Raw genomic sequence first — 27,103 nt, forward strand, 5'->3', positions numbered from 1 at the left:
TATCAGTAGCCTCCTCTATTGGCAGAAAATCCAAACTATCTCCTACTGATCTACATTTCACACTTAAAATTCCACAGTGACCTTTTCAATCAGTTTATGATAGGTAACCTTTTCAATCAGTCTGTGGTAGTATTTCCTTCTATTTCAATTTTGCTATTGATAAATGTTGACCAGGCTTACACTATTTATCAAGACCTCGCCATGCCAGGATCTGAAAATCCAAAAATAAGTATCCCCAGCAACATCAGAACTAAACAGCAACCAAAACCCAGGACATGCATCACAACACATTTATATTGGATTCAAAAGTCAGGAATTTAAAGGAGTCAGTACAATTAGGACATTCTTTCTTGTTTTATGCATTACAGTGTAGTTTTTACTAATGTATTTCCGTTTTGTCTGTAAGAGAATAAATATTCCACACCCCAGAAAAACACCACAGCAACTTTAAATCTTTTGCAAACTATTTAAGATGATCTGGCCCTGTTAGAAAACAGTCTAGAATGAAATACAATTTATTATAACAAGGAAATAGCGAATAAGCTCCCAGGCTGTTCACTTGAATTCCTATGAGGCATGCATATTTGTAAAAAACAGCTGGATGGAAAGTTATATGGTATCTTAAACAAATACAATGAATGGAAAATCCATTTGGTGGAGAAACAGTAGACATTAAATATTAAAGACAGTCAGACAGAGACATATATATGTGAAATTTGAAAAATTTGGAACAGAATGAAAAAGGAGCTAAGCCTGGGGATATCTACAGAATATCCAAGTATGAGATCAGCTGATGTCTCTAACGTGTTGGAATAACAAGTTCATGACAGAGAAAGTGTTAAGTTACATGTTATTTAAACACTTTCCATGTCATCGACCTGCTATCTCAACATACCATATGTTATAGTAGGGCGGTGATAAGATAACAACACATCAAGCAGAGCTTCACAATATACATTAGGGATGGTGGTGTAAAAATATCGAAATGCAACATGAATTAGAAAAAAAAAAAAACGCTCTCTCATAGTGGTGTCCTTTGCCCTGTCCAGGGCCTACACTTATGCAGAAGGATTTGCACTCTTTATAAGTGTGTATCCCACTAATCCATTCCTCAGATTAGTAACAACTCTTACTTAAAAAAAAAACCAAAAACCAACCAACTACAACACACCAAAAAACCAAACAAACAAGCCATGGGGATATGTTAGGTTCAAACGTAGGCCTTCCGGGTGCCATGTAGTTCAGTTACAGTTCAAAAAGATAGTGATATAATGAATTCAACTCTTCGATCAAACACAATAACCCCCACATTATCAAATTATATGTACCTCTGCAATATGCTCTGACATTCTTAAAAGTTTATTCAGGTTTTTTTATCTTTAATTCTCTCTAATTCTACTTCATCTAGAAACAGACATGTAGCTACGTAATTAAATACTAAACTTTTCTAGAACCATTTCCAAAATCTGGGCTTTCCCCCCCGCCAATACTCCATATCCAATGGGCTTTTTTTAAGCAGTTCTTGGCATTATGTAATTGAGTATCCCTACTTTCACATAAAAACAGGTCACGGCTGGGATGTCTTGGCCATACAGACAGTCAAGCAAAATCTCCCCCATCACACCTTCCTTCATAACAGACATTATTTTGACATCTACTAATCTTTGAAGTATTTCGCAAGAGAACGTAGTTGAAATTCTTCTCAATAAGACAAGGTGACTGTACTGTTTGGGAAATTATAAGTTTGTCTATTAAAGACTCATATTGCTACCAGAAGCATGAGGTTTTAATAAAAAGAATTAATTTAAATAAACATTTTTTAATTGAGAGCTGTATACACAGAAATCACAAAATATCAGTGTGGTCACTGCAACAAAATCTTGTTAGGCAAGCAACAGTCTTCAAAACTTATTCACTTATGTGACCTTCCATATCTGAGATCTAAAATCTGTTTCCCAAGCTTCCCAAACTGACAGCTTAATGTACTGCTGAGCAGGCCACCAATTCAAGTGATGGGTGCAACTATTTTAATGTGTATATGCAGCCCTTGGAGGTGAATTTCACCTCCAATTTTTACATTTTCCTCCCTCCTTCTAACAGACGTTTCAGCAAAGGATGAAATACAGTTGTTCATTATGTCAAGAAAATACCAATTAGCCAACAGACAATTCAATAAGCTTTGTGTAAATATAGTGAACAGATGATGTCTTATTTAAGTTTGATGAATTAATGCTTAATTTCCTTCCTGCATACCCCCAAAACAGCCAGCATAAATGTCAATTGCTAGAGCTCTGACTTCTGGGGGGAAACACACTTTATTTATTTAGCATTGCAAAGCAAAGTTTCAGCAACAGTGAACAAATGTAATGAAATTTTCTGGGTTCCATTCCCCGATGACTCCTTCACCACCACCCGGCTCTCCTGAGTTGAACTAACATAGCAGGCACTTTAAGTCAACTCTTATAATTGCTTCCAATTTGCCTGTTTTGCTTTTGGCAATTAACAAACTGAAATGTTATCATGAAAGAGGCCATCTCATTTATAAGGCCAGGTTTTCCCTCCACTAAAATATGCAGGCACTCTGTTCTTTATTACCAGCAGGAGATAAATGGCTGGTTTTCGTTGCTGAAGAATATATAATGGTTAAAAAGTCACTTTTTTCCTCCAGCTCTACATAAATCACAGAACTAGTCAATATTTAATAATGCTTGCCTTGGTCTGGAGTCCCTTGATCACCCCTGTCATGTGTAATAGCTCCCTCTCCGATATCTTTGACATAAAAGCCCAGCTTTACTGCAATACTAACATGTAGAGGGTCATTACGGATCGACATTTACCTTAATCTGTGACTGCCAACCATGAACCGATAAATTCCAGCAGATTCCACTGGGAGAAATCAGTAAACTTCTCAGTGGAAAGAACTGAAGGAAAATTCTGCCGAGAACAGAATACATTTTCTACAAGGGCTGCTCTGCAAATGGGTTCTGACTTTTGAAAGTTCTCTAGCTGCACAGCTTTGCAACATTTAATACCGTTTTGATGGTTTGAGAGACGGGATGACAACCGAGGATGACATGACTTAGAAAGCAAGCAAAAATTTTCTCTGCAAAAACAATGCAAGATTAAACACAAGGGGAATATGGCTTTTGCATTATTCACCCTGCTGCCTTGGCGGAAATGGCTGTGCTGTCACAGGTCCAGCCAAAATGTTGCTCCTTTTTTTCAAATTGATCATCACTCCTTCTCCTCATAATCTTACAAGTGCTTCACAGCAGAATACATCAAAGACTTCATTGCATAAAAAAGGGACACAACAGCCTTTGTGAGGGGTCAGCTGAGACTGCCTACCACACGTTACGCTCCTCAATGAATGTCTCTCTCCAAACAGCGCACAAACAAGTTCATTTATATACTACTTCGTAGAGGACAGCAATTACAGCGTCCATGTTCTCTTTAGCAGCAATATTGGAAACAACAAATCGTTCGCATTCTGAGCAGAAAAAAAAGGCAAGTTATGAAGCCATCAGTGGTTCAATTCTCTATCTGTTACCACATTTACAGTACTGATTAAATTTGCGTACAGTACATAGAAGGATTAAATGTCATCCAAACATTATTTTCAACGACAATTTTGTATTATGCTCATAAGAAAATATTTGTATAGTTGCCTGATGTCAATCACGCTATTTAAAGTGCACTAAAAATTAATGACAACATTGTTGGGTATAATTCATACACATTATTTGTGTACAATATTTTATTATTTATTATACCTTAGAGCATGCTTAATAGCTCAAATTGACATGTTAAATGCTCACACGCATTTTGTGAGCATTCATTTTTACTCACTGCCCAAGTATTTTATATTTATATAATAATTAGAGGACACAATGTTTTACTTTCAACTGAAAAATATGCACTTTGTGCAATATATTTGGAAAAACTGTCAATTTATATTCTTTAGTGCCTTATATAGTCTTCTTTGCAATGGTAACATCACTGTTTAAATCTACCTCTTCGGATTTAGCAATATTTTTACCCAAAACCACATTATTATGTTTAGATTTAAAAGACACATGAAAAAAGAAACCAACCTATAACATAAACCAGTGGGAATAAAACAGCAGCTCACAATGCAATAAGGTTTAACAGATAACTATTACTCTTCAGGCTTTTTTATTGTATGTTAAGTCTGTTTGTTATATACAAATAAAGAGTCTGTTTTCCTTTCATCTTTTTAGGAATAAGTATCTGATTTCATTGCATACTTCTTTAGGTAGCTGATTGTTTGTAAGCCTTACTTCTTCACACCAGCTTATATAAATTTCAAATATACCCATAATCAACCATATTATGAAGAACTCTCATGAATGGCTCCCACTTATACAAGCAAACCAGCTGAAATTTTCTGAGTATAGCCTCCTTATCTGACTGAAGGTTGTGAGATAAGACGCCATGTGTATATCTAGAGACTAAATGACTGCAGAGGGCTTATCTTTATTTGCCAATTTATGTGTTTGTACAAATGTAAAGCACCATAAATCAAAGCAGCAGTACTTAAAGAATAAAATTGATAATTCTAAAATAATCAATGGAGTAGCAAAAAAAGGAGAAAAATTTGGTGCTAAAGGGATTTTTTTAAAAAAATTAAACGGAATATCAATGCTGTCATTAGACTTATTATAAAGGAAAAAAAAGTACCTTGATCAGCATAGAAGAGACCAGTGACAAAGACTGTGTAGGTCAGTTTTCCATTAGGTTTATTTGGGGCAAGCCATTTTAACTGGGCTTCTTTGGACCCATGCACAGCAGCAACTATATCAACTGTTCCCTTGGGGGAAGCTTCCATGGTCCGACCTTCTACCTGTAAGTTCAATCATCAGACAGAGGTTTGCTGCCATAGTTTACAAACAGAGAAGCAATCAGAAATGCAAAATTTTAAGAAAAGTTATTTCTTCAGAAAAAAAAAAAAAAAAAAACAACACTCCAGGTGTCCTAATTTTTAAGCATTTTACTTTCCTTTCATCTACATTTGTTTGAAGCTGTCCAGCAACTAACATACTTTATACAGAGACCCCTGTAAGGGATAGCAAAAAAATACTAGAAAAGAATGATTCATTTCTTGAAAACACCATTACACCTCATGTGGACGAATTATCTCAGCTTAGCATTAAAGGAGAAAGCAGCAATAGAAGGCCACATGTTTTTGAGCTTCTGCATTTTAAAAGACAACTGTAAGCAACACGCATTTAAACACTACAGTAAATTACCACAGATATTTGATAGAGTAAAATATCCGTTGCGGAATACTGGTTGCTCCCCGAATTAACAGGTTTAAGTTGCAATTAAAACTAGATCTTTGAGAGAAAACAAAATATTGTAAAAGAGCTGGAAAATGTAACGAATATTATTTATATATGTATAAAAATAAGTAAATATTCATTCAATATTATAGAAATCTAGTATTTAAATTTCACACATTGTAGTAAACATGCAGTGCTGTGGAACAAAATAATTTGTTATTATGTTATTTGTGGCAACAAGTTTGTTTCTCATACATTATTTATTTGATGTTTTCTAAGGTATAAGATGATTTCACACCTTTTTAAGTGCCTCTCAGCTGTAAGTTCATGGCAGTGCTAATAAATGCTATTTTTAATCTGCCACACCTGCTCTGACATCAAAATAACCAAACATACTTTCTCTGTCCTTGAAAAATGAATGTTTTACTTTTTAGCATGTAAAATTTGGAAACCTTATTGTTTACAAGTGCCAGGCTGTATCTTTGATGGTCATCAATATCTCTACATGTGCTTCTATATTCATACACTCTATTGTATTTAAAATACAATAAAGTTGCAGTAAAGTCAACAGGATAAAGTCCATGCTTAAAGATAAACACTTCACAGATTTACTGTATCAGTACCACATTGATTATTTGGATATTTCAGTCAAAAGCCTTATGGAAGAATGTGACTAAACTGTGCTTTCTAAACTGAAATAATTTCCTGTAAAGCAGTGCTGCCAAATACACCTACTCTGATCTCATCACATTAGAAATATAAATAAATGAATGCCAACTATTTTTTCTACTGAGAGGATTAAAATATTCTTAAAACAGTAGGAATTTGCAGCAACCTGTACCACAGCCTAAACAGTTGCAACAGATGTGCTGTGTCTCTCGCCTTTTCTTTATGACCTGCTGTTCTTTTAGTATAAAAAATATTGAAGCACTGTCTAGAATCAGTACATGTAGTATCCTCTAGAGCAGATATCCTACAGATACACACATTTATACAGCCCTAAAATTACATTCGGCCCTTTGAAGACAACCGCGAGGCTGATGTGGCCCCCAGTGAAAATGGGTTTGACACCCCTGCTCTACAGCTACACCTCTGCAGTGTATTTTGAAAATAATATTTTGTGTAAAAAATGTACATGCTGTATATAAACATCTGGCACAGAAAACCCACTTCATATTTCTGGTTTTTTTCCTGAACCTTACAAGAGCTAACACATTCCAAAACCAGCTTTATTCCTTTTTAAGCAACAAAAAACGATTGGAACTGCCGCACAAGTAATATTTTGCCTTTCCTAGAGAGTAAGATTCAGCATTTCTTAATTTACATGTTACCAGTTTGCATCTCACTTGAAAATAAATCATAGTCACTGAAAAAAATAAGTTAAACAAAAACTACCTAACCCAAATAAAGAAGTTACTATTAATGCATTCATAACTGATTAAGATCTTCAGAGCCACCTTCAGAAACATTAGCTGAAGAAATCCTGTATTTAGGATAGTCACATTCATTCATTGATTAGGGCACATTAAGCTCAAGATCAGCAACAAAAATAGCTAGAAGCATATCCACTTACTGCTGGGAGACAGCTCCCACACTATTTAGGGTAGAGGCAAAACATTTGTTTTTTCTTCTCTTTTTTTTTTTTTAAAGTTTTGGATTTATTCTGTAATTGATACAAAAATCTTTCAAAAAATCAAATGAAGATGCAGTGCTTTCACTTCCTGGCAGCACTTTGGTGAGCCTGAATAAAGACATTGTACTTCAATTCCTGTGATTAGAGATGGATCACTGGCTTTGGAAAACAGTTTGCGTACTGATCATGGGTTGCAGATGAGTATCAGCTACAGTGACCTCTACTTTGAATTGTTTCAAAAGTCAAGTTATGAGTCTGCAGTTCAGTGGAGATGTGTAAAAAGACTACTAAAATATTTTTTAAAACTCTACTGCTTTTCTGTTCTGTCCCGTTGATGCCTATTTGATAGGACAGAAGTACTGAAAACATGCATATTTCATCTGTATGCAAAGTCTGGTAACGACTTGTCTTAAATGTTACTGCTAACACAACGGATCAGGTTATTGCACACCAAATACCTTAAAACAAGTTTTGCTTTTGGGGCATATGTGAAGTTGTAAAAAACGTACAAGAAAAACTGGCAAAAAGCCATTCAAGCTTTTAAGAGTAAATATCCTTCAAGGCAGAGCAAGCTATAAAATGTTTAATGGTTATAAAGTCTAGTATTCTACAGATAGACGATGTTACCAGCATTTAAAAGAAAGTAATCTTGGAAAGAATATTGGAAATGTGACTAACAAATTATATCATAAAAATAAAACCTGGAAGATCTTTTCAGAGCACAATATAGTGATATTATAAATTATGATGGAACAACATCGAAAACTTTAAGATCTTCCTTTTTCTCTTTTTTTTCCTCTTTTTTTTCTTCCTTTTCTTGTTAGCAAAATTAAAAGAGCACACAAAGTTGAATTAAACAAAAAATAAAATCTCAGAATAATACAGATTTCTTAGTTATGCTTGAAAACAAACCCAAGCATAGTAGATATTATTCCAGTTAATCATCAGCCACAGTACTACAAAATCATACTCAATTTATCAGTTCAGCTATACGTCTAAAAACCTGTAAAAAAATAAAAAAGCCTTGGAAGGCTTGTTTTTCACATGTCAAATTTAGCGTTCCTGTAGTCTTAAAACCTGAAAAAAATGGAGTGTTGTACAAGACTGTTAAAATATGTCCAATATAATATTTTGATCACATACTTACATTCAAAAGATATTTACTAATCACCATATTTTCCTTGCTCTTGTTGCTACTTCTGGCTTCTGCAGTTCTGAAATTAACTTCAGCCCTTTCAGTCAGGCAGCTAGAAATTTGCTATTTACTGGAACAGTAACTCTTTATTTATATATGTCCTTATAGATCTGGCTAAAGCACATCTGCACCTTTCAAACATGTTTACTTAATTTCAGTAATGTGTGTTTCAGCCTCAAATTTTGCCTTTCTTCACTGTACCTATGTTCTACTTTGGAACTGTGCCTAACAATGACCTATCAAATCTTTTGCAGCTCTTAAAAAGGATTTTTTTTTTAAATGTCACATTTTGCCAGATGGGTTAGCACTGACCAGAGTGAATCATCACCATTTACTCTGATATTCACTGCCATCTGACATTTATTACACTCCCAGAATGCAAATTAAGGTACTCACCAGTGGACCCAAAGCACAACCTTTTGCAGTGCATGCCTGGACTCTGAAGGAATGCAGACTCCAAGGCGCAAGTCCATAAGCATAACAACTTAGCTGTGATGAATTTTGCATCAGAACACCATCCATGTACAATCCATAGCTAGTAATAATACCTATAAAACAATGTGATAGCTCTCACTTAATATCTAAAGAGCTACAGAGTTTAGAAGAAAAATAATGCTCCAGACATTAGGATGGTAGTAGCAGTATTTCAAACAGTTTTCAGTTAAGCAGGTAGGTGTTCAGCAGGACTGTGTAGGCAACACTTAGAAGAAACACACTCTCCCATCTTTAACTGTTGAAAATCTCACAAGTGGACTGCATCTTTTGAAAACTATCCTACTGTTCCAAAGATTACCCCTTAAAAAACATGTTTCTGGATAGCACATAAGATCACCTTGCGATCAGGAAAACTGAGGCAATTCTGTTTCACAGCCTGCTCTGCATTTGACTATGGAAACAGGAAGGGGAAAGACACATAAAACCATCTCGCATCTTAACAGCTTTAAATTTAGAAAAAAAAAAGTGATCTACAATATAACTGAAACAATGAAAGACAACTCAGGCCAGTGTTATAACTACAATTGAACAGTTCCTAACAATTTTATCATACAAAAAACCTTATTGATATTAATTGGCAATTATCTCAGATTTTCCGAGTTTTGCCAACAAGGTAGATACTTCATTCGAGGGTTTTTTTCTTTGGAAACAGTTTTACCGACTTTTCTAAACAAAACTACAAAATTTTATAAATTGATGTTTCCTCCTCAGTATGCTGTAGAAAAATTCTTGAAGTAAACTATTCCTTAACTATTCAATCTAAAGAAAGAAAACATATTTGCAAACTCAAAACAAATGTTAGCAAGATTTTTAGATAGATGAGCAAATGGTCCAACTGATGCAATTGGCTAATACTAACTCAAAAATTGCAGATGAATGTTTATCTCATTTATAAGGAAACCTAAATCTGTGTTCTTCCAAAGGTGCATTATAGGATAGCATGACTCCTGTACAGAATATACATATACAGTGTTTTGAATTTAATGAACTAAAGACTGAATTTGACAGATTTGCTTAGTCTTTGGAATTTGAGCTTGCAAAGGAATCCTTTTTCTCAGGGCTATTCCTCCATCTTTCTCACTTCTGAATTTTCTCCTTTTTAAAAAGAGATATTTAAGGCAAATAAACGCAAAGCTATAGGATTCGTTAGAAGTGAGTTTAATTCAGAGGATGCCTTCTAATCTTTCCGTTATAGAAAACATCTTCTTATTGTAAAATTATAGCTCGGTTCCTCTTCTCTTAAAACTGAATTGTTTGAAACTACATTGAGGAAGATTCTGTTGAAATTGAGAAAAGATTTTCACATCTACTGAATGGAGAAGTGCTTCATAAATAAAAGTGTATACACAACTGTTTCAGCTGAGCTTTGAAGAGTTACACTTCAAAAGATTTATACACTAAAGCAATGTAGCGCTGCTTATGGTGAAGTGATTCACCGACTCCTCAATTCTTTTCTCTTCTAGAAAAGCGAGAGGCTAAACTCGAGTCACAGCAGAGACGTGTGTGTGGGAGGAAGTCCTGGTAAATCTCACACTATCAATCCTACCACATTTGACAGGCTTCTTAAAGCAAAAATCCCTTGGGGTTCCATGTTTAGTTGCTTGTAAAGTAAGGGGATTAATGGTTGATATTTGCCCTACATTACATAAACAAATTATATATATATTAAAAAATGTTATCTTTATCTCAGGAAAAATGTGAACACTGGCATTAAGGATGTGTTTTACAGGAAAAACAAAACAAAGCCACTGAAGTACTTTAAGTATCTATACAAGTAACACTAACCTTTTAAAGTAATGGACAAAGCATTATTAAGTCCTTTGATATTTATGGTAACAGCATGAATCATAATGAGATCATTTGATATTAATGTGGGTGTCATAAGAGCCTTTATGTGATCCCTGCTTTAATTCAGTATTATTTAACTGGACCATTATTTTAAAGTGTTCCTAAAAACCACATCACCGTGCAGCACCTACACTCTTGAGGAGCAGCTTCCTGGTCAAAATCGTGAGCTTTCGTTAGTCCTCCCAGTACTGTCAGAGAACAATCATCTCTAATAAGTTGACCGATTATCTTGATTCTACTTCTGCCTTTGCCTTATACGACTCTGATGGACAAAATTATAGAATGAAAAGAAAGAAAAAAAGTACATTTCAGAACAAAAGGGCTAGTAGTCTGACTTAGAGATGTGAAGCCATTTCTCAAAATTGGGCAATAATTCTTTTTGGCCAGGGATAAACAACTTAGCCTCTCTATTTCACCAGTATATGTTTCCAAAGCATACTAAGAAAAAGTTCAAAGTCAGTCCAAAGTTTATGTACTTCTCAGTTCTTCCTAGATATTCCTGAAGTTTACCATCCATGAAATACTGAAGAGTATGGCATATTTTTGTAATTTACAAGGCTTTGGTGCAACACATGATCACCATGGAAAGATGCAGTCTCTTCATACTTATTAAGTCTAGGTAGCTAGATTAAATCTTGCTTTCACTGATGACAAATTCTCTATTGACTACAGTACAACCATGCTTCACTTTTGAAAAAAAAATACAACAATGCAAATTAAGCTTAAACTGAATAAAGTTACACACTCTTCCCTTTTTCTTCTTCCTCTCCCCACCCTGGGTAAGGCCCTATAATCTGTTAATGACATTCCAGACACTAAAGATGAAAAGAGGTTTTGAATCTAAAGTGTCAAGAGAACTTTACTCTTAGGGTGCAATCTAGAGGCCAAATCTTATGCAAACATACTTTTACCTACACCAGTTTCACTGACTACAAATACAAGTCATGTCTCACAAGCACAAGGATTTGCAGGAACAAGTACTGGATTAGTTCACTGAATAATTTTATAAACCTAATATTGGCCATTCAAATTCCACAAAGCCTTGGAAGATACGGTCCAGATCAAGACTTGATTTTATCTATGACCCATACACAAGTGAAGTGTTCAAGAAGTGGTCACCTGAGGAAAATTTTCAGTGATGAAAAGAGACAAAGTCACATTTTCATGTGAGTGGATTGTAGAAGAGCAGATCTCAAACTATATGGCAAGACTGTAATAGATATGTTCTGAAGAATATATGATTCTTTACTGAGGCCGCTAGAATGATGAAGGCTCAGAGCAGAATATCTGATGCCACATGTCATTTCACAAGCATCTCCATATCTTGCCCTCAACTAAATGGTCAATATTGCTTATATTGCACTACCTATGTATGTGACATGTATGTGATAGAAATATAGGAGGATTCTGCTGTAAAGTGGCATACCTCTGAGCCATGTCTCATCAACAGTTGCTTTGCTGGTTTGAAAATAAGATAAAAGAAAATGTGCATATTACAAATATACTCAGCATACCATCTTCCAAATGTCTTTCTTCTACACCTGGTAGATAAATGACGTTTCTGACATAACTTTCAACAAAGAATTGGGTGTATTGTTTCCCATTTTCTATGAAATGGAAAATTTTCACATGATAATATAAATTTGTCTTAAAATCAACCAAAAATGGAGCCCAGGAATTCAATATCCATGTCTGAATAACATTAGCCTTTGACATACAGATGGTCCCTTATCTCAAAGCTTGACTCCCCTACATTGCGCCATCTTTATGAAGAACCCAAGTAGCCTTTAATCCTATTTGCCACCTTTGGCCTCAAGGGTAGCATATTAATCTCCCTTAACCTTTTCTAATTGGTGGCAAGCAGCTGGACTCCATATATATGTAGAGAGCATGGTAAAATCTATGCTGTCCAAACCCCAGTCAGCCTACACGCCCATTCAACATCACCAACAGCTAACAAGTTTTCTCAGCCCTTGGAAATAAACAGTAACTTCTGTCATATAGTATCAGAAGAAAGGAGGAGGGAGATAAAGAATGGCCTCAGAGATCTACTAAGGAGATGACAATTTATGGGATGCAAATGTGTGCAATTCTGAGGTTTCCACCTGAAACAAAGCCAGGTTTAGTAATTTCAAAAAGCACTACTTACACCTAGCAGACTGAAACTCAGGCAGTTTGGACCAACTAAGTCAAAAATGGGAAACAGCTTCTATCTTTTTGGAAAAAAGAAAAAAAAAATCTGCTTTAGAACTTCTGACTACAAGAATACACCAGTAAAATGCTGAAGAAAATTTAAGGAAAAGTTCCTTCTGCTGGTCTTTCTCATCTTTCAGTCTTCTCAACTATGATATTTTTCAGCCTCCTACACAGTTTTAAAATACTGACACAGAGAGCGATTATAAATGATGTGGCCACTAGGCAGCCCAAAAGATATGCTGAGAATGAACAAAACAAAGTCACTGAACAATGCAAGCTTTCCTGATTAAGCAGTTGTTCAGTTTTAGAGCTTATTCTTTTTTTTTAATTTTAATTCTTTTTATGAAATAAGGAAAGGGATGGAAATAGAAGATTGGAAAGAAATAAATAGGCGAATCGAAAAATGTGTTATTAGTTATATCATCTTGCTGAAACTCCTAAAAAGAGTGGAGAAGAAAGAAGAAAAATGATAGAAAATTTGCATACCTCTTCTTGATCATTGTGCAAGTGTGAGCATGCAAGGGTGAAAAACAAAGTCTTTGCTCCCCTAATGCCTTTCAGACTGCTAAATGCTTATGAGATAGCAATTCTTCCACTCTGAACCACTCAGCAAGAGCTCGCAGGTGGAAAGAAGCCTTTCCCTGCAAGGCAGAACAGCAGCAGCTGACTTGGCTGAATCAGTTCTGACCCTAAGGAAAACCCTCTAACAGCAGCACGCATAGTATCCACATATCACCAAAAAAATAACAGTCCCAAGGGAAAATGTGAAAATACCAGGAATATTTTTTAAAGGGGAGAAATACACACAGGAGGTCTACAGAGGGTATATTCAGGATCACAGAGTAGGCAGATTTATGGCAAAACTGGTAATTACATAGATGCATTGTTCAAAACCCCAATATTGAGGTGAACAGCATTGTCATTGAGGCTGTTGAAACCTCCAGTTTCCATTGATGAAGGGATAAGGGACAAAAGAATATAATTTCTTTCATAAAGCTCCCCTGATTCTTATTACATATCTGCTGCTCATCCAGTTCAGATTCACAGCTTTCCTAACAAGCTATTTATTGTATTTCCTAACAAGATATTTAATGTATTTAAATATTTAAATTATAATTAAATTATATATTTATAATATTTAAAAAGAGATCCAAGCTGTACAGAGTAAATGCTGTATTAACAACAGCATACGTCTAAATTTAGTAATGTATTCCCAACTTTTATTTGTTTTAAAGGAAGTGTGAGGAAACTTATTTATCAAACTATAGGTCTTTATCCTGTGCTGTTCACATGCATCTATAAATATAGGTATGTATACGTATATGTGTATATTTATATTTATTTGATTAGTTAAACCACTCTCTAAACTATTTGGATTTTTTCCCACAATGCAAGGATAACAGCATCAGGTCCTGACAGGAACTGTTCCATGAAAAAAATGTTGATTTCATTGAAAATTATTCAGACTTCAGTCACTAAGACACACACATGGCCTTCCTTTCCCCTTCCTCCCCCATCCCATACATCTTCCCCCTTCTCCTTCCTCCTTGCCATCCTCTAAACCTTTGCCACATATGCTGATAGGATTTTAGAAAACAGGGTTTCTAAGGGGGTAGGATGCAACTTCGTCCAATATGACTATCACACAAAGAGCCATAAATTATCAAACAGATTGTTTAACAGGAGATACCATACTCTTATTTCTTTCTAAAGGTCATGTAAGACCTTACAGAATATTACATAGATGTAACTTTACAATCACTACTTTTTGAGGAATCATTTAAAGTGCCTTGTAGTGAAGTTATACAAGTAGGATGTGCTTTATCACAACTGAAAGCAGGCAAAAACTTGCAGGGGAAAAGTGAAATTAAAGAGAAAACACTGTGAAAAATAATTTATATATATCAATACGATAAGCCAATGAAGAAAAACATTTCTGCTTCTTTAAATTCAGTGATTTCTGCATAGCTTCCTCTGCTGTGATTTAAATTGTTATATGCACGATAATAAAATCAAGGAGAATCCCAAGGCCATATGATACTGCGCAATACCATTAGAAATGTAAAATTTGTCCAAAACTTTTACACATAGATATTTCACAATGGAAAACATTTCTAAGCAAAAGAAAGTATATTATTTCACTTCCACAGCCATGAAAACGTACACCTTCAAGATGACTATGTAGAACACAAATTTAATTATTATTTTGTATCAATTAATGTAAAAGAAATGAATGTTTTATTGGAAAGTGAAATGAACACCCTAGACTAATACTGTCCAAGAATGCCTATTCCTCAGCTCAGTCGTCCTGGAAAACATTAAACAATGAGATGCAGTACACACGAGTTATCAAAAGGGAGCACTTTTGAGCCACTGAAACAGTACAATAGGCTGAAATCCACAATCTCCTAGCTGCATACAATGATACTATCTCAGGTATTTTATGTGCTAAAATGATCATTAAAAATTAAGCACCACATATAAGCTGCCATTTAGAATATTAATTTACCTTTACTAATCATCTTTTTAACTTGAGGCTAAAAGAGTTCACTTACCATTCGGATACTCAGGCTTAGTCCATGAGATGTTAAAGGAGTCAGATGAATATGACTGGGCTTTTGGAGCAGAAACACCTTCTGGTGTACTCTCATCTGTTATAGCTGTGCTCGCTTCGCTTACTGAACATCCACCTCCAGTGCAAGCCTTAAAATATGAATCAAAACAAATAAATATATTTCAATGTAATACCAATAATTTTAGCAATGATTCTTTGTAATGTTTTATAATTTTTACATACCTGAACTTAGTAAGTCTGTGCTTTTCATAGAAGATACTTTTCTTAGCATAGATTTGTTTACCCTTTTCTTAAATATTAAGATGTGCTACTCATGATATTTAGTTTTTAGGTATAACATAGCTAAAACATTGTACTAATATTTGACTTGCAGCATTTTGCTTTGACTGTGACTCATAATCACAATTAGATTTCTACTGCTTTTGCAGCCACATTTAAAGAAAACTACAGTAACATATACAACATTTAGAGTGCAAAACTCCTCTGGAGCTGACTGAAAAGCTCTCACAAGTTTCAGACAGAATACACTGACTAACCTGCAACGCACTTAAAAAATTATCTCAATGAGTAGTCATTAAGAAAAAAATGCCATTCAGACACTCCTGCACTTCATGACAGCACATGGAGTAGCATGCAGATGCAAATAAAACAGTGAAAAAACACTATTATAAATAAATATGTAACAGTTATTATTACATGTTTATGGATAACAAAGTCAAATCATTTGTATTCAGTTACCAGAGAAGAAAAGATTGATTACATGATTTTTACATTTGGCTTGATTATGAAACGATACAATGTGATATTGCCCCACATAACAGGCTTTTAAAATTTTACATGCACAAACGTAAGTCTACACAGCAATGGTCCTTACGTGTGCTGGTTTTCCAACTACTTGCACTAAGATCAATGACAAGAGACTGGAGTTCTTAGGGAAGTTAAAAAAAATATACAAGAATATATAAACTCTGTACTGGATTTAAAGATTTTTTTGCTTTAGTTTATTGTTTGTATTTAATTTTATTGTTTAGCAAGAAAATGAATCAAAATCTGAATTCAGCAAAGATTCAGACTCAGACACAGGCTTAACTGAAATTTATGGGATCACCTGTGTTTTCAGGAGTTGCCCATATTTTGAAGTGGACAAGCAGCCACAAGGAAACTGTCCAGATCTCCAGAAATAAAATGTTTGTCTCAATCTAGCATATTTCATTTGAAAGCACTAGCTTCAGTTTTCCATTTCACGGTGTGTTTCAAATCAGAGAGCAGTCAACATATTTGCTACCCCCTCACCCCGCCCCCCAAAATGCATACTAGCCCCACAGGTAAAAATAAGAATTGTTTGTGAATGAGAGGCTATTTTATACACCAAGATTATTGTGATTTCACTGGAAATTATACTCCCAACACAACTACAGAATTAGTCCCTGTGTTCAATTTTGGCTATCAAATAAAGATGAAAGAATACAACCTCAGTTTTGGGAATATCCGAAAATGGCATTTATTTACCAAAAAAAAAAAAAAAAAAAGGCAGGTAGACAGATGCTCAGACAACTGTTCATGTTTTGATAAAGAAAATATCTAAGAATGTCATCCTTCCAGCAAAAGCAGACTACTCTTCAGGTTATTTCACTTCTACTGGCTTCATGCAGCAGCCAAAAAGACCAGCTCTGGAAGACCTCTTCCTCATACATTCCTTACTGCCTTGCTAAAGAAGTTCCACCAAGCCTTCCTCAGCAGTGGAGGGCTTTTTCATTCACAGGCTCAGTAACAGCAGCCTTCCTGTTCATTTATTTATTGAATTTCATGAAGCTCAGTTTTGGTACTCTGAAACTTGTTGGGTATGAAGTTTGCGGTTCTTCTAATGGAAAAATCAGTAAAAGAAAGCTCACCTGCATTTCAAATAGTGGGGTTTTATCTCAGTGTATCCAAGTGGATTGGACACTGCTGGGACTCTGGCAATCACATCCAGTGATGCTCAAAGGCATGAAATCCTACACCTAGATTGAGCCCCACTGTGCATTTCTGAACTTCACTGAAAAACATATGTGTGGCAAAATTTGCAAAAATACCAAAACATCTAGAGGGCCAAGGCACAGACACAAGCCGCATAACAAGGCAGCACGCAGCGATCCTCCAGCTAGCACCTGAGCTAGTTTGCCCACACGATGCAGTCGTGAGGAGATACTAGCTTAACAGCGGAATCACTAAAGCGCTCAAGTCATGCAAATGGGTGTGCACCCCAGCGACTCCATGCAGCCTTTCAGCTTCCCATGTGCTGTCGGGTTGGCCTGGCTCACACCCACCCAGCTTAGAGCACAAACAGAGCAAAACCAAGTTCCTTTGCACTAATCCATGGAGACGTGACCTTAAGAATTCTCAGCTGACTTTTGGAAAGAAGCATTAAATTTGTTCATAAAAGCTGTTGCACTCTTTTATGAACACAATTGCTACATATTAAATGCCAGTAATCAATTGTGAAAATTGGTAACAGCATACAAAGGTAAACATTTCGTTAAGTATCTCTAACGTACTTATATTAACCTCTCATACAAAAGGTAAAGCCACCAGCCTGTGATGTGCTGGAAGTTCTGTTCAAGAGGATCCTGAATCCTGTGTTCAAAGCTGCAACTTTTGATAACTCAACTTCCAATTTCCCACATAAACCAAAACCAGTTTTTGCATGGATACAAAAGAAAATTATTAGTACCTGTGAAACAAGGAAAAGGTTCTGGCTAATAGAAATGTTTCATTCTAACAAAAAAAAAAAAGAAAGCATTTATTTAAGTTTCTAGTGTTTAAGGCATTCTATTGTTGTTTTTACTTTAAAAGTTTTACTGAAATTCAGATTAAATTATATGAGAAACACTATCTTTTTTTTCGAGGAGTGTGTGTTTTATTTCATTGTGCTTTCCTGTTTGTTTGTTTTTTCTTTCATGAGGTATAACATTTGGACATGTTTAAGCTTATTAAGTCACAAACCTCTAATATTACACTCTTCTCAAACTAGTCTGACAAGTTCTAGATACAAGGGGGCCAAATGTTTTAAGAAAGCTATCACACCTCAAAGATGCTGTGCATTTCATGCACTTCTAGACTTGTTATTTTTAAAGTTGCAAGGACATTTACATCTTCTAACCTTGCTATCAGACTATTGCATTTTATCCAGGTAAATCTGATTATCTTCATCACCAGAAGAAATTATATTTTCTTATTTTCTGGTTACCTCTGATGCAATGCAAATATTAAAAAAAAAAAAAAAGACAGAGAAATCAAATATAAAGATCAAAGTTTTCTAAAAATGTATTCAGTAACTTCTAGCAAAGCTGTACACATTGATGAAGTAAAAACGAAGTCCACGCAACACTTTGTTTTAACCATATGCCAAGGCAGCGCCAACAAAACCAGCCATCCCTGTTGCTCTCCAGACTCCAGATCCTACCTCTTAATTCTCCCCTGATCCTCTCTCCTTGTGCCCCATGCACAGGAGCTGGGTAGGGGCAGACAAGAGCTGTGGCACAGTGAAGAACAGCACGAATTCCTTGGACAGTCCCACTTGCTTATAAAGGTACGAAATGCTTGTTGAAGTACTGCCTTAGTTTTGCACATGGTGCTATTTTATATGCTATACAATCTAACTTGCTGAAATATCTAGGCACAAATGAATTAATTTCGACATGAATCTGAGCTTTAATTAGACTAAATATCCTTGCTTTTTCAAGTTCAAGTCAGATTCTTATCATTACCTGAAGGTAGTTTATTTTTTGTGGTATAATATTTAGAACATTCAAGAGCATGTTAAGAAAAAATGAATGCATATCCAGTCTACATAAATGTAAATTTATTCATAATCAAGAGCAGAATATTTTTCTATGGCATTTATCAAAGCAAATATCCTTATATAGGTATTGTTACAAAATGAACAGAGTGCTTGAAACAAGGGATGATCCCATGCTTTTATGAACACATTTTCAGGTTTGTTAGTGAGCTAAAGCTGTTCTACTTCATCAGAAAATAAAACCAATGATAAAGAGATGCAATGAAAACACAAAGGTCTTTCAAAATGTTTTGAATGAACAAACTGCTACTTTGCACTGAACTCTTTTTCTCTCTGCTACTTCCTTCTACATTTTATGAAGAAAGAGCAAATTACCATGGTAGAAAATATGAAAGGCTAACATTTTCAAATATATTCAATGTTTCTCATAAGTTGGAGGCAGGAGACATTTGTTTAAGTCTTTCATATATTTCTGGTCAATTCTCTATTAGTTATTCAATTTAACCTTGAAGAAAATCTGTATTTAAATTACATACACATTTTTGAGGACCTGTTTTGAAACAAAACACCTCCTGTTGTTCAAAATGGCACATCCACCTTAGTTTCAGAAAGAAGAAGTTAGACAAAGTGGGCACATGAACCCTTAAGTATTTAAGATGTTAACAAAATCAGAATCATTTTCACCATTTCACACCTCTACTACACATTTTTAAAACTTACAGCTAGTTTTATGAGGTATTCAGTACCCGGGAAAAGCTGCTGAATAGTAAAATCCAGAAAACGTTCTGTGTTATTATAGATTACATTCCACTTTGTAAAATTCTGCTCATTGTTGGCAATATAAATTATATAGCGATCTAGGATTCCATTTACTTCTACTGGTTCTTTCCATCTGCAAATAAAAGCAAAATATGATTAAGACAAGCAAAGATCCAGACCATACTGAAAAAATGTAAGGCTCTGTTTAGGGGACTTTGTGGGGTTTATTTTAAGAATTTGAAAACATAGTTGTGCGACCATAAAACTAAATCTAAGGTATACCTCTAATGCAGTATGTGTACTCAGTTGATAAATGATTACAGTAACACACAAAGCAGGGGCTACAAAACAGGCATATCACCAGAACATTTCCTGCACTGAAGTTTGCAGAGGCTATGCCCATATGTAGGTTATACTGATTGCGTAAAGACAAAATGGAAATTAAGTTGGCAAGTGATAATCAGAAGGTTCACAGAACCACTAAACTAATCACTTCTATGCATTTAATCACAATAAATTTAATTTTATGTCACAAACCCTTCCCCTGATTGAACTCACTGGAATTCTTGAATAAACTGAGGCACTATTGTGTTGTCAGGAAAGAAGAAATCCTTACTTACTGTACATATATCGTTCTAGAATCCAAAACTGTCAGGACCGGGGCATCTACATGAGATGGTGGCAGCTGTGCTGTAAACAAGGTGACCTGGGAACTGTTTGTACAGCCAGCGAGCGTGCATGCGGTGAGCAGAAACTGGTGTGGCGTAAAAACTGCTAAATCTAGGGCAAAAAAAGAATAAGAATTTACTTTGTGTATTAATTTTACCTTGTTTTTGTATACCTTCCAGAGGGTAATGAAGAGGGACCTGTATCTCTTAAAGGTTTCACATTTGTCTGAGAGGAATGGATAGGTGCTGGCTACTTAATAGCAAATAACTGCAAATTTTGACTACTAATAGGTCTATGGGGCTTGCTTTGGTTGAGATGACCCCATTGTACAGTACATTTACAGTAAAACACACACCACCCAAACAAAATAAAGGTGTTAGCCTTTTCAGTGCTACGTACTATATCAATTTACTACAGTGGCAAATGAACACCTTTAAGACAATTAAATTAAATCAAGTTAATGAAAAAACAAGTACAGGTTCATTAACACAGATCCTTATTTTTTTAAAACGTGCCGGATGGTACATGAATGTCAAAAATCAATATACACAATGATTCACTATATGCAGATTTCACTATAAGCATGAACACAAATGATGCTTATCGTTGCCACCACTCATACTGGTCTATTCTCTCTTTTCCTGCTTGTCTTCAGCTGCATGGATGCCAACAACCTGTCTAACGCTATAGCAAAAAGACCTGTTAAATGGTTATTCGTTATGAAGCTATCTTGAGTTTCAATTACTGCAGAAATTGCTGAATAAAATGTAGCATCTTTGCTGAAAAAATATTCTAAAAGATCTTTAGCTTCATATATTCTTTCCTATACTAATAAAAGATTTTTTTGTGTAGAAATATATAGTAGGAAATTAATGCAGACATAATTTTCTCATATTTTTAATTTTTATTAAAATGCAAATGACAGATTTGAATGAGCAAATCCTTTAAGAAGGAATTTACAATTGAGGTTTTGGCAACAGTATAAGGTATATAAATAAAATGCATACATTATAGATACATATTTTTAGTATGTGTTTTTGCAAAACATAAGAAATGCTACACTTTTCAGAGCCGAATAGTATCAAACTATCACTTTGAGCAAAATTATTTGAGAGTACCAATTCAAAAATTGCAACTAGACGACGAAGTCATCACTAAAGCAGAAATGTCATAGACCCAACTTCTTTCTCATTAGTTTTCCCCCCATATAATGTCTCTAGCCCCCACTGCAATGGAATTCCTTCTGATTTACTCCACTCTGTGTGAGGAAAGAATGAACTCGTGCACTTTTATTGAAAACACAGTATCACTCAGTGGTATTGCTCTGTGGAGCACATGGCAAAGTGCGAGTTAAAAAAAAAAAAGCTGTAACTAAAAGAAAAAAAACCCATCAAGTGAATGCCTGTAACACAGTGACATGTTTAATCAACATAATGGGGCTGATTCTACCGGGGTTAAGCAGTGCTTATGTGGGTGAGAGGGGGAAAGCACACTCCAGAGCAGGTGCTCAAGCTGGCTCAGCAAGCAGAGAAGGTAAAATCCACATACTGCACCGGCTGCATTGCCCTCATTAGTGCACACCTCCCCGGAGCCCTTGCTCCTTGCAGCTGCCATCAGAGAAGCCACAAAAAGTACAGATGGAGATGGAAGTCTGTGAGACAAGCATCAGATACTCTGTATTCTGGGTGGGCAAACAAGTGACCAGAAGGATTTTACTTTTAGCAATCCTAAAATGAAGAGCCGAGAGCAGTCCATGGCACCTATTTATTTAATATCTTTGTCAACAGTGAATACGCCTTCTCTCTAAGTTGAAACTGTATCGTAGGGCTTCACTTAGCAGAGTAAATATAACGGAAGAGTAGGGAGAAGAGAAAGAGTGGATTTCTCTTTTTCCATTTCTTTAGGGTAGATCACTGTTTTCCTTGTACACGGATTTGTGATGGGGGTTGCAGAGTAGTATTTTTCTCTCCTTTAAGGAAAACTGCTCATAAAGGAACTGCATTTTTTAAAAAGGTAGCTTGGACTGAAACCCCGATTTGATGCACACTGTAGCTGATGAAACTACTTGCATGCATAAGATTTTCTGGAAATACCTGGTTAAATTTGAACATGGAGGAATTTTGTCAAGGATTAAGATAATGGAAGATGGAAATGTGGTTTATTCTGCTCCATGAAAAACACACATGACTATAAGTAACTATGTGTGTCTCAGTGTCTGGAATGGAAAAAGCAAAAAGACAAGGCTGGGAAACATGCAAAGTTTAAAAGAAAAGGAAAAACACGGAATGGAAACACGGGACATATGAGCAGCAAGATCCTTTAGGATGAACTGATAAGCATACTGAGAGGGGAGACAAGGAAAAGAGACCTTAAAAAAACGTAGAAAGATAAAACATGAAAAAAAGCAAATTGGCACCAGGATCAGAGTAAATTTTTATTCCTCATCTTGATTTAATAGTGCCAATCTATTTTGACTAGTAAATGCCAAATATTCAATGGAATATGAAAGAATTTGATGGGATAAAGGTTGCAAAGACAAATTACATTAGGGGGAGCAGGAGAAGAACATACAGAAATTTGAGACTTAGGAATGTTACTCAAAGCATGAGCTTTGCAGTCAAAGAAAATCTCTCCGTAAACTTCATCAAGGTTTGGATTAGCCCACAAATATGCTGTAGGCTGTATTTCTAAAAGATTAGAACCAGAAATAGACAAACTGAACACTAAAAATTGTATTGCATCATAATTGATGCAATTATTTGTCACAATCTGATTTGGCAGATATTTTCCTATTTAAAGTTCAAAGTGTGTCATAATGGATCAATGGATTCAAACAACTACAGATACAAACATGAATCTGAATGAGGAGGGAGGAGGTTCTTAAAACTACAAAGCCACTCTTTGTCAAGGTCCTCTAGCAACAATGCCTTGTTTTCACAGAATCACAGAATCACAGAATCACAGAATGTTAGGGATTGGAAGGGACCTCAAAGGATCATCTAGTCCAATCCCCCTGCCAGAGCAGGAAAACTTAGGTGAGGTTACACAGGAAGGCGTCCAGGCGGGTTTTGAATGTCTCCAGAGAAGGAGAATCCACAACCCCCCTGGGCAGCCCGTTCCAGTGCTCTGTCACCCTCACTGAGAAGAAGTTTCTTCTCACATTTAAGTGGAACCTCTTGTGTTCCAGCTTGAACCCATTACCCCTTGTCTTACTGTTGGTTGTCACCGAGAAGAGCCTGGCTCCATCCTCGTGACACCCGCCCTTTATATATTTATAAACATTAATGAGGTCACCCCTCAGTCTCCTCTTCTCCAAGCTAAAGAGACCCAGCTCCCTCAGCCTTTCCTCATAAGGGAGATGCTCCACTCCCTTAATCATCTTCGTGGCCCTGCGCTGGACTCTCTCCAGCAGTTCCCTGTCCTTCTTGAACTGAGGGGCCCAGAACTGGACACAATATTCCAGATGAGGTCTCACCAGGGCAGAGTAGAGGGGAAGGAGAACCTCTCTGGACCTACTAACCACCCCCCTTCTAATACACCCCAGGATGCCATTGGCCTTCTTGGCCACAAGGGCACAGTGCTGGCTCATGGTCATCCTGCTGTCCACCAGGACCCCCAGGTCCCTTTCCCCTACACTGCTCTCTAATAGGTCATTCCCCAACCTGTACTGGAACCTGGGGTTGTTCCTGCCCAGATGCAAGACTCTACATTTCCCCTTGTTATATTTCATTAAATTTTTCCCCGCCCAACTCTCCAGCCTGTCCAGATCTCGCTGGATGGCAGCACAGCCCTCTGGCGTGTCAGCCACTCCTCCCAGCTTGGTGTCATCAGCAAACTTGCTGATAGTACACTCAATTCCCTCATCCAAGTCATTGATGAATATATTGAACAGTATTGGTCCCAGAACTGACCCTTGAGGCACTCCACTAGATACAGGCCTCCAACCAGACTCCGCCCCATTGATCACAACTCTCTGGCTTCTCTCCTTCAGCCAGTTTGCAGTCCACCTCACTACCCGATCATCCAGTCCACACTTCCTCAGTTTTGCCGTGAGGATGCTGTGGGAGACGGTGTCAAATGCTTTGCTGAAGTCAAGGTAGACCACATCCACTGCTCTGCCATCGTCAATCCACCTTGTTACGTCTTCATAAAAGGCTATGAGGTTGGTCAAACACGACTTCCCCTTGGTGAAGCCATGTTGACTGTCCCTGATGACCCCCTTATCCTTGATATGTCTTAAGATGGCACCAAGGATAAGGTGTTCCATCACTTTCCCAGGGATGGAGGTGAGGCTGACCGGTCTATAGTTGCCCGGGTCCTCCTTCTTGCCCTTTTTGAAGACCGGAGTGACATTTGCTTTCCTCCAGTCCTCAGGCACCTCTCCCGTTTCCCAAGACTTGGCAAAGATGATGGAGAGCGGTCCAGCAATGACTTCAGCCAGCTCCCTCAGCACCCGCGGGTGCATCCCATCTGGACCCATGGATTTATGGATGTCCAGATTGCTTAATTGCTCCCTAACCCAGTCCTCATCAACTGAGGCAGACTCCTCCATTGCCCTGCCTTCCTCTGGGGCCTCAGGGGTACGGGGCTCCTCAGGACAGCCTCCGGCAGAGTAGACAGAGACAAAGAAGGCATTCAGTAATTCTGCCTTCTCTGTATCTTCTGTCACCAGGGCACCCACCCCGTTCATCAGTGGGCCTACATTGCCTCTGGTGTTAGTTTTATCTGCCATGTATTTGAAGAACCTCTTCCTGTTGTCCTTGACCCCTCTCGCCAGGTTTAACTCTAAGGAGGCCTTAGCTTTCCTAGTTGCCTCCCTACATCCTCTGACAACAGCCTTATATTCTTCCCAAGTAGCCAGCCCCTCCTTCCATGACTTGTAAACCCTCCTCTTCCACTTGAGTTTGCCCAGCAGTTCCCTGTTTAACCACGCAGGTCTCCTGGCTCCCTTCCTTGACTTCCTGCGCGTCGGGATGCACTGATCTTGAGCTTGGTAGAAGCAGTCCCTGAAAGTTAACCAACTATCTTGGGCGCCTTTACCTTCAAGCAGCCTTGCCCACGGGATTCCCTCCAGCAACTGTTTGAAAAGGCCAAAGTCGGCCCTGCTGAAGTCCAGGGTTGCAATTCTGCTCGGTATTCTGCTCCCACCACAGGAGATTCTGAACTCCACCATCTCATGGTCACTGCAACCAAGGCAGCCCCCCACCTTTACTGCTTCGACCAGACCCTCCTTGTTAGCGAGGACGAGATCCAGCAGCGCACCTCTTCTAGTCGGCTCCTCCACCATTTGCATGAGAAAGTTATCGTCAATGCACTGGAGGAACCTCCTAGACTGAGGCTGGCTGGCTGAGTAGTCCTTCCAGCAAACATCAGGGTAGTTAAAATCCCCCATAACAACCAGAGCCTGTGACTGTGAGGCCACGCTCAGCTGCCCATAGAAGGCCTCATCAACTTCCTCACCCTGATCTGGTGGCCTGTAATAGACTCCCACAACAGTGTCACCCCTGCCAGCCTGCCCCTTAATTCTCACCCACAGACTCTCAACTCGCTCCTCAACCGCACCTGGACAGTACTCTATACATTGCAGTTGCTCTCTCACATAAAGAGCAACTCCACCACCTCGCCTGGCTGGCCTGTCTTTCCTGAAAAGGGCATAGCCATCCATGACCACATTCCAGTCATGTGAGCTGTCCCACCATGTCTCTGTAATTGCCACCAGATCATAATCTCCTGACCGAACGCAGGTTTCTAACTCCTCCTGCTTATTCCCCATGCTGCGCGCATTGGTGTACAGGCATTTCAGGGAGCGAGCCGAGTACACCGATTTCACCCTAGGGGCCATTTTTTCCATTTTTTCCTAGGGGCCTAGTTTTCCATTTGCTTGATTGCATGATTTGCATAAGATCAAATGTAGGCAATTGTGGACATGAAAACCAGATCACTCTGAAACACATTAGAAATGGATCCACAAGCATTATACAGAAATGTGTTACAAGAAAATGCACCCCAGTGCATGGAAAACTCAGTGATTAATGTCAAGCAAACTATCATTTACAATATAGGGCATGAATTATATGTTATTTTACAATTGATTTCATGCTTTTGCTGGAAGAATTTCATTGATCTCAATTTACAAAATGAACCCAATAAGCAGACAATTATTTTCTTTTTAACTCATAGCAAAAACTGAGATTTTTTTCTTACACATTTGCTTGATCAGGTTATATTCCTGTGTGTTCCACAATTCCAGTCCCCTGTGTTACTTTAAAATAATATCAAATGATTATTATTGCAATTTTCCAATATCTAATCTCTTAAATCACTTATTTATTACCAAAATAAAGCTAAACTTAAAAATTATAGGGGTTTACCGAGAAAAATCTAAATTCAGTCTTTGGTCTTGTACTCATTTCTGGACTCAAAAGGGCAAAGAAAGAAGATACTTTCTTGGGGGTAAGATTTCCCTCAAATCATTCTGTTAGGGCAGCAGGTAGACAGAAAAATAATTCGCCATTTTTCACATCAAAAACAGAACAAAAGAAGAAAACTAAAATAAAACTCCACATATTTTTTTTTAAACCATTACTTAATTTCCCCAAAGAAGAAGGTGGGGTGGAGGGAGGGGATGGGCAGGGAGAGAAGGGGTCAACCT

General features: G+C 37.1%; 1 protein-coding gene across 1 annotated transcript in view; it reads right to left on the minus strand.

Annotated features, from left to right (window-relative positions):
* USH2A (usherin) overlaps positions 1 to 27,103 on the minus strand; it is a 393,053-nt gene that overhangs the window by 168,211 nt on the left and 197,739 nt on the right. The window contains exons 32-36 of the mRNA XM_065630575.1: positions 20,403 to 20,562; positions 19,744 to 19,915; positions 15,226 to 15,373; positions 8,528 to 8,679; positions 4,702 to 4,864 (exon numbers count right to left, since the gene is read on the minus strand). Coding sequence (XP_065486647.1) covers positions 4,702 to 4,864; positions 8,528 to 8,679; positions 15,226 to 15,373; positions 19,744 to 19,915; positions 20,403 to 20,562 — 795 coding nt within the window. The remainder of the gene's footprint in view (positions 1 to 4,701; positions 4,865 to 8,527; positions 8,680 to 15,225; positions 15,374 to 19,743; positions 19,916 to 20,402; positions 20,563 to 27,103) is intronic.

This window comes from Caloenas nicobarica, chromosome 3, assembly GCF_036013445.1.
Source record: "Caloenas nicobarica isolate bCalNic1 chromosome 3, bCalNic1.hap1, whole genome shotgun sequence".
In the NCBI taxonomy this organism is placed as follows: Eukaryota; Metazoa; Chordata; class Aves; order Columbiformes; family Columbidae; genus Caloenas; species Caloenas nicobarica.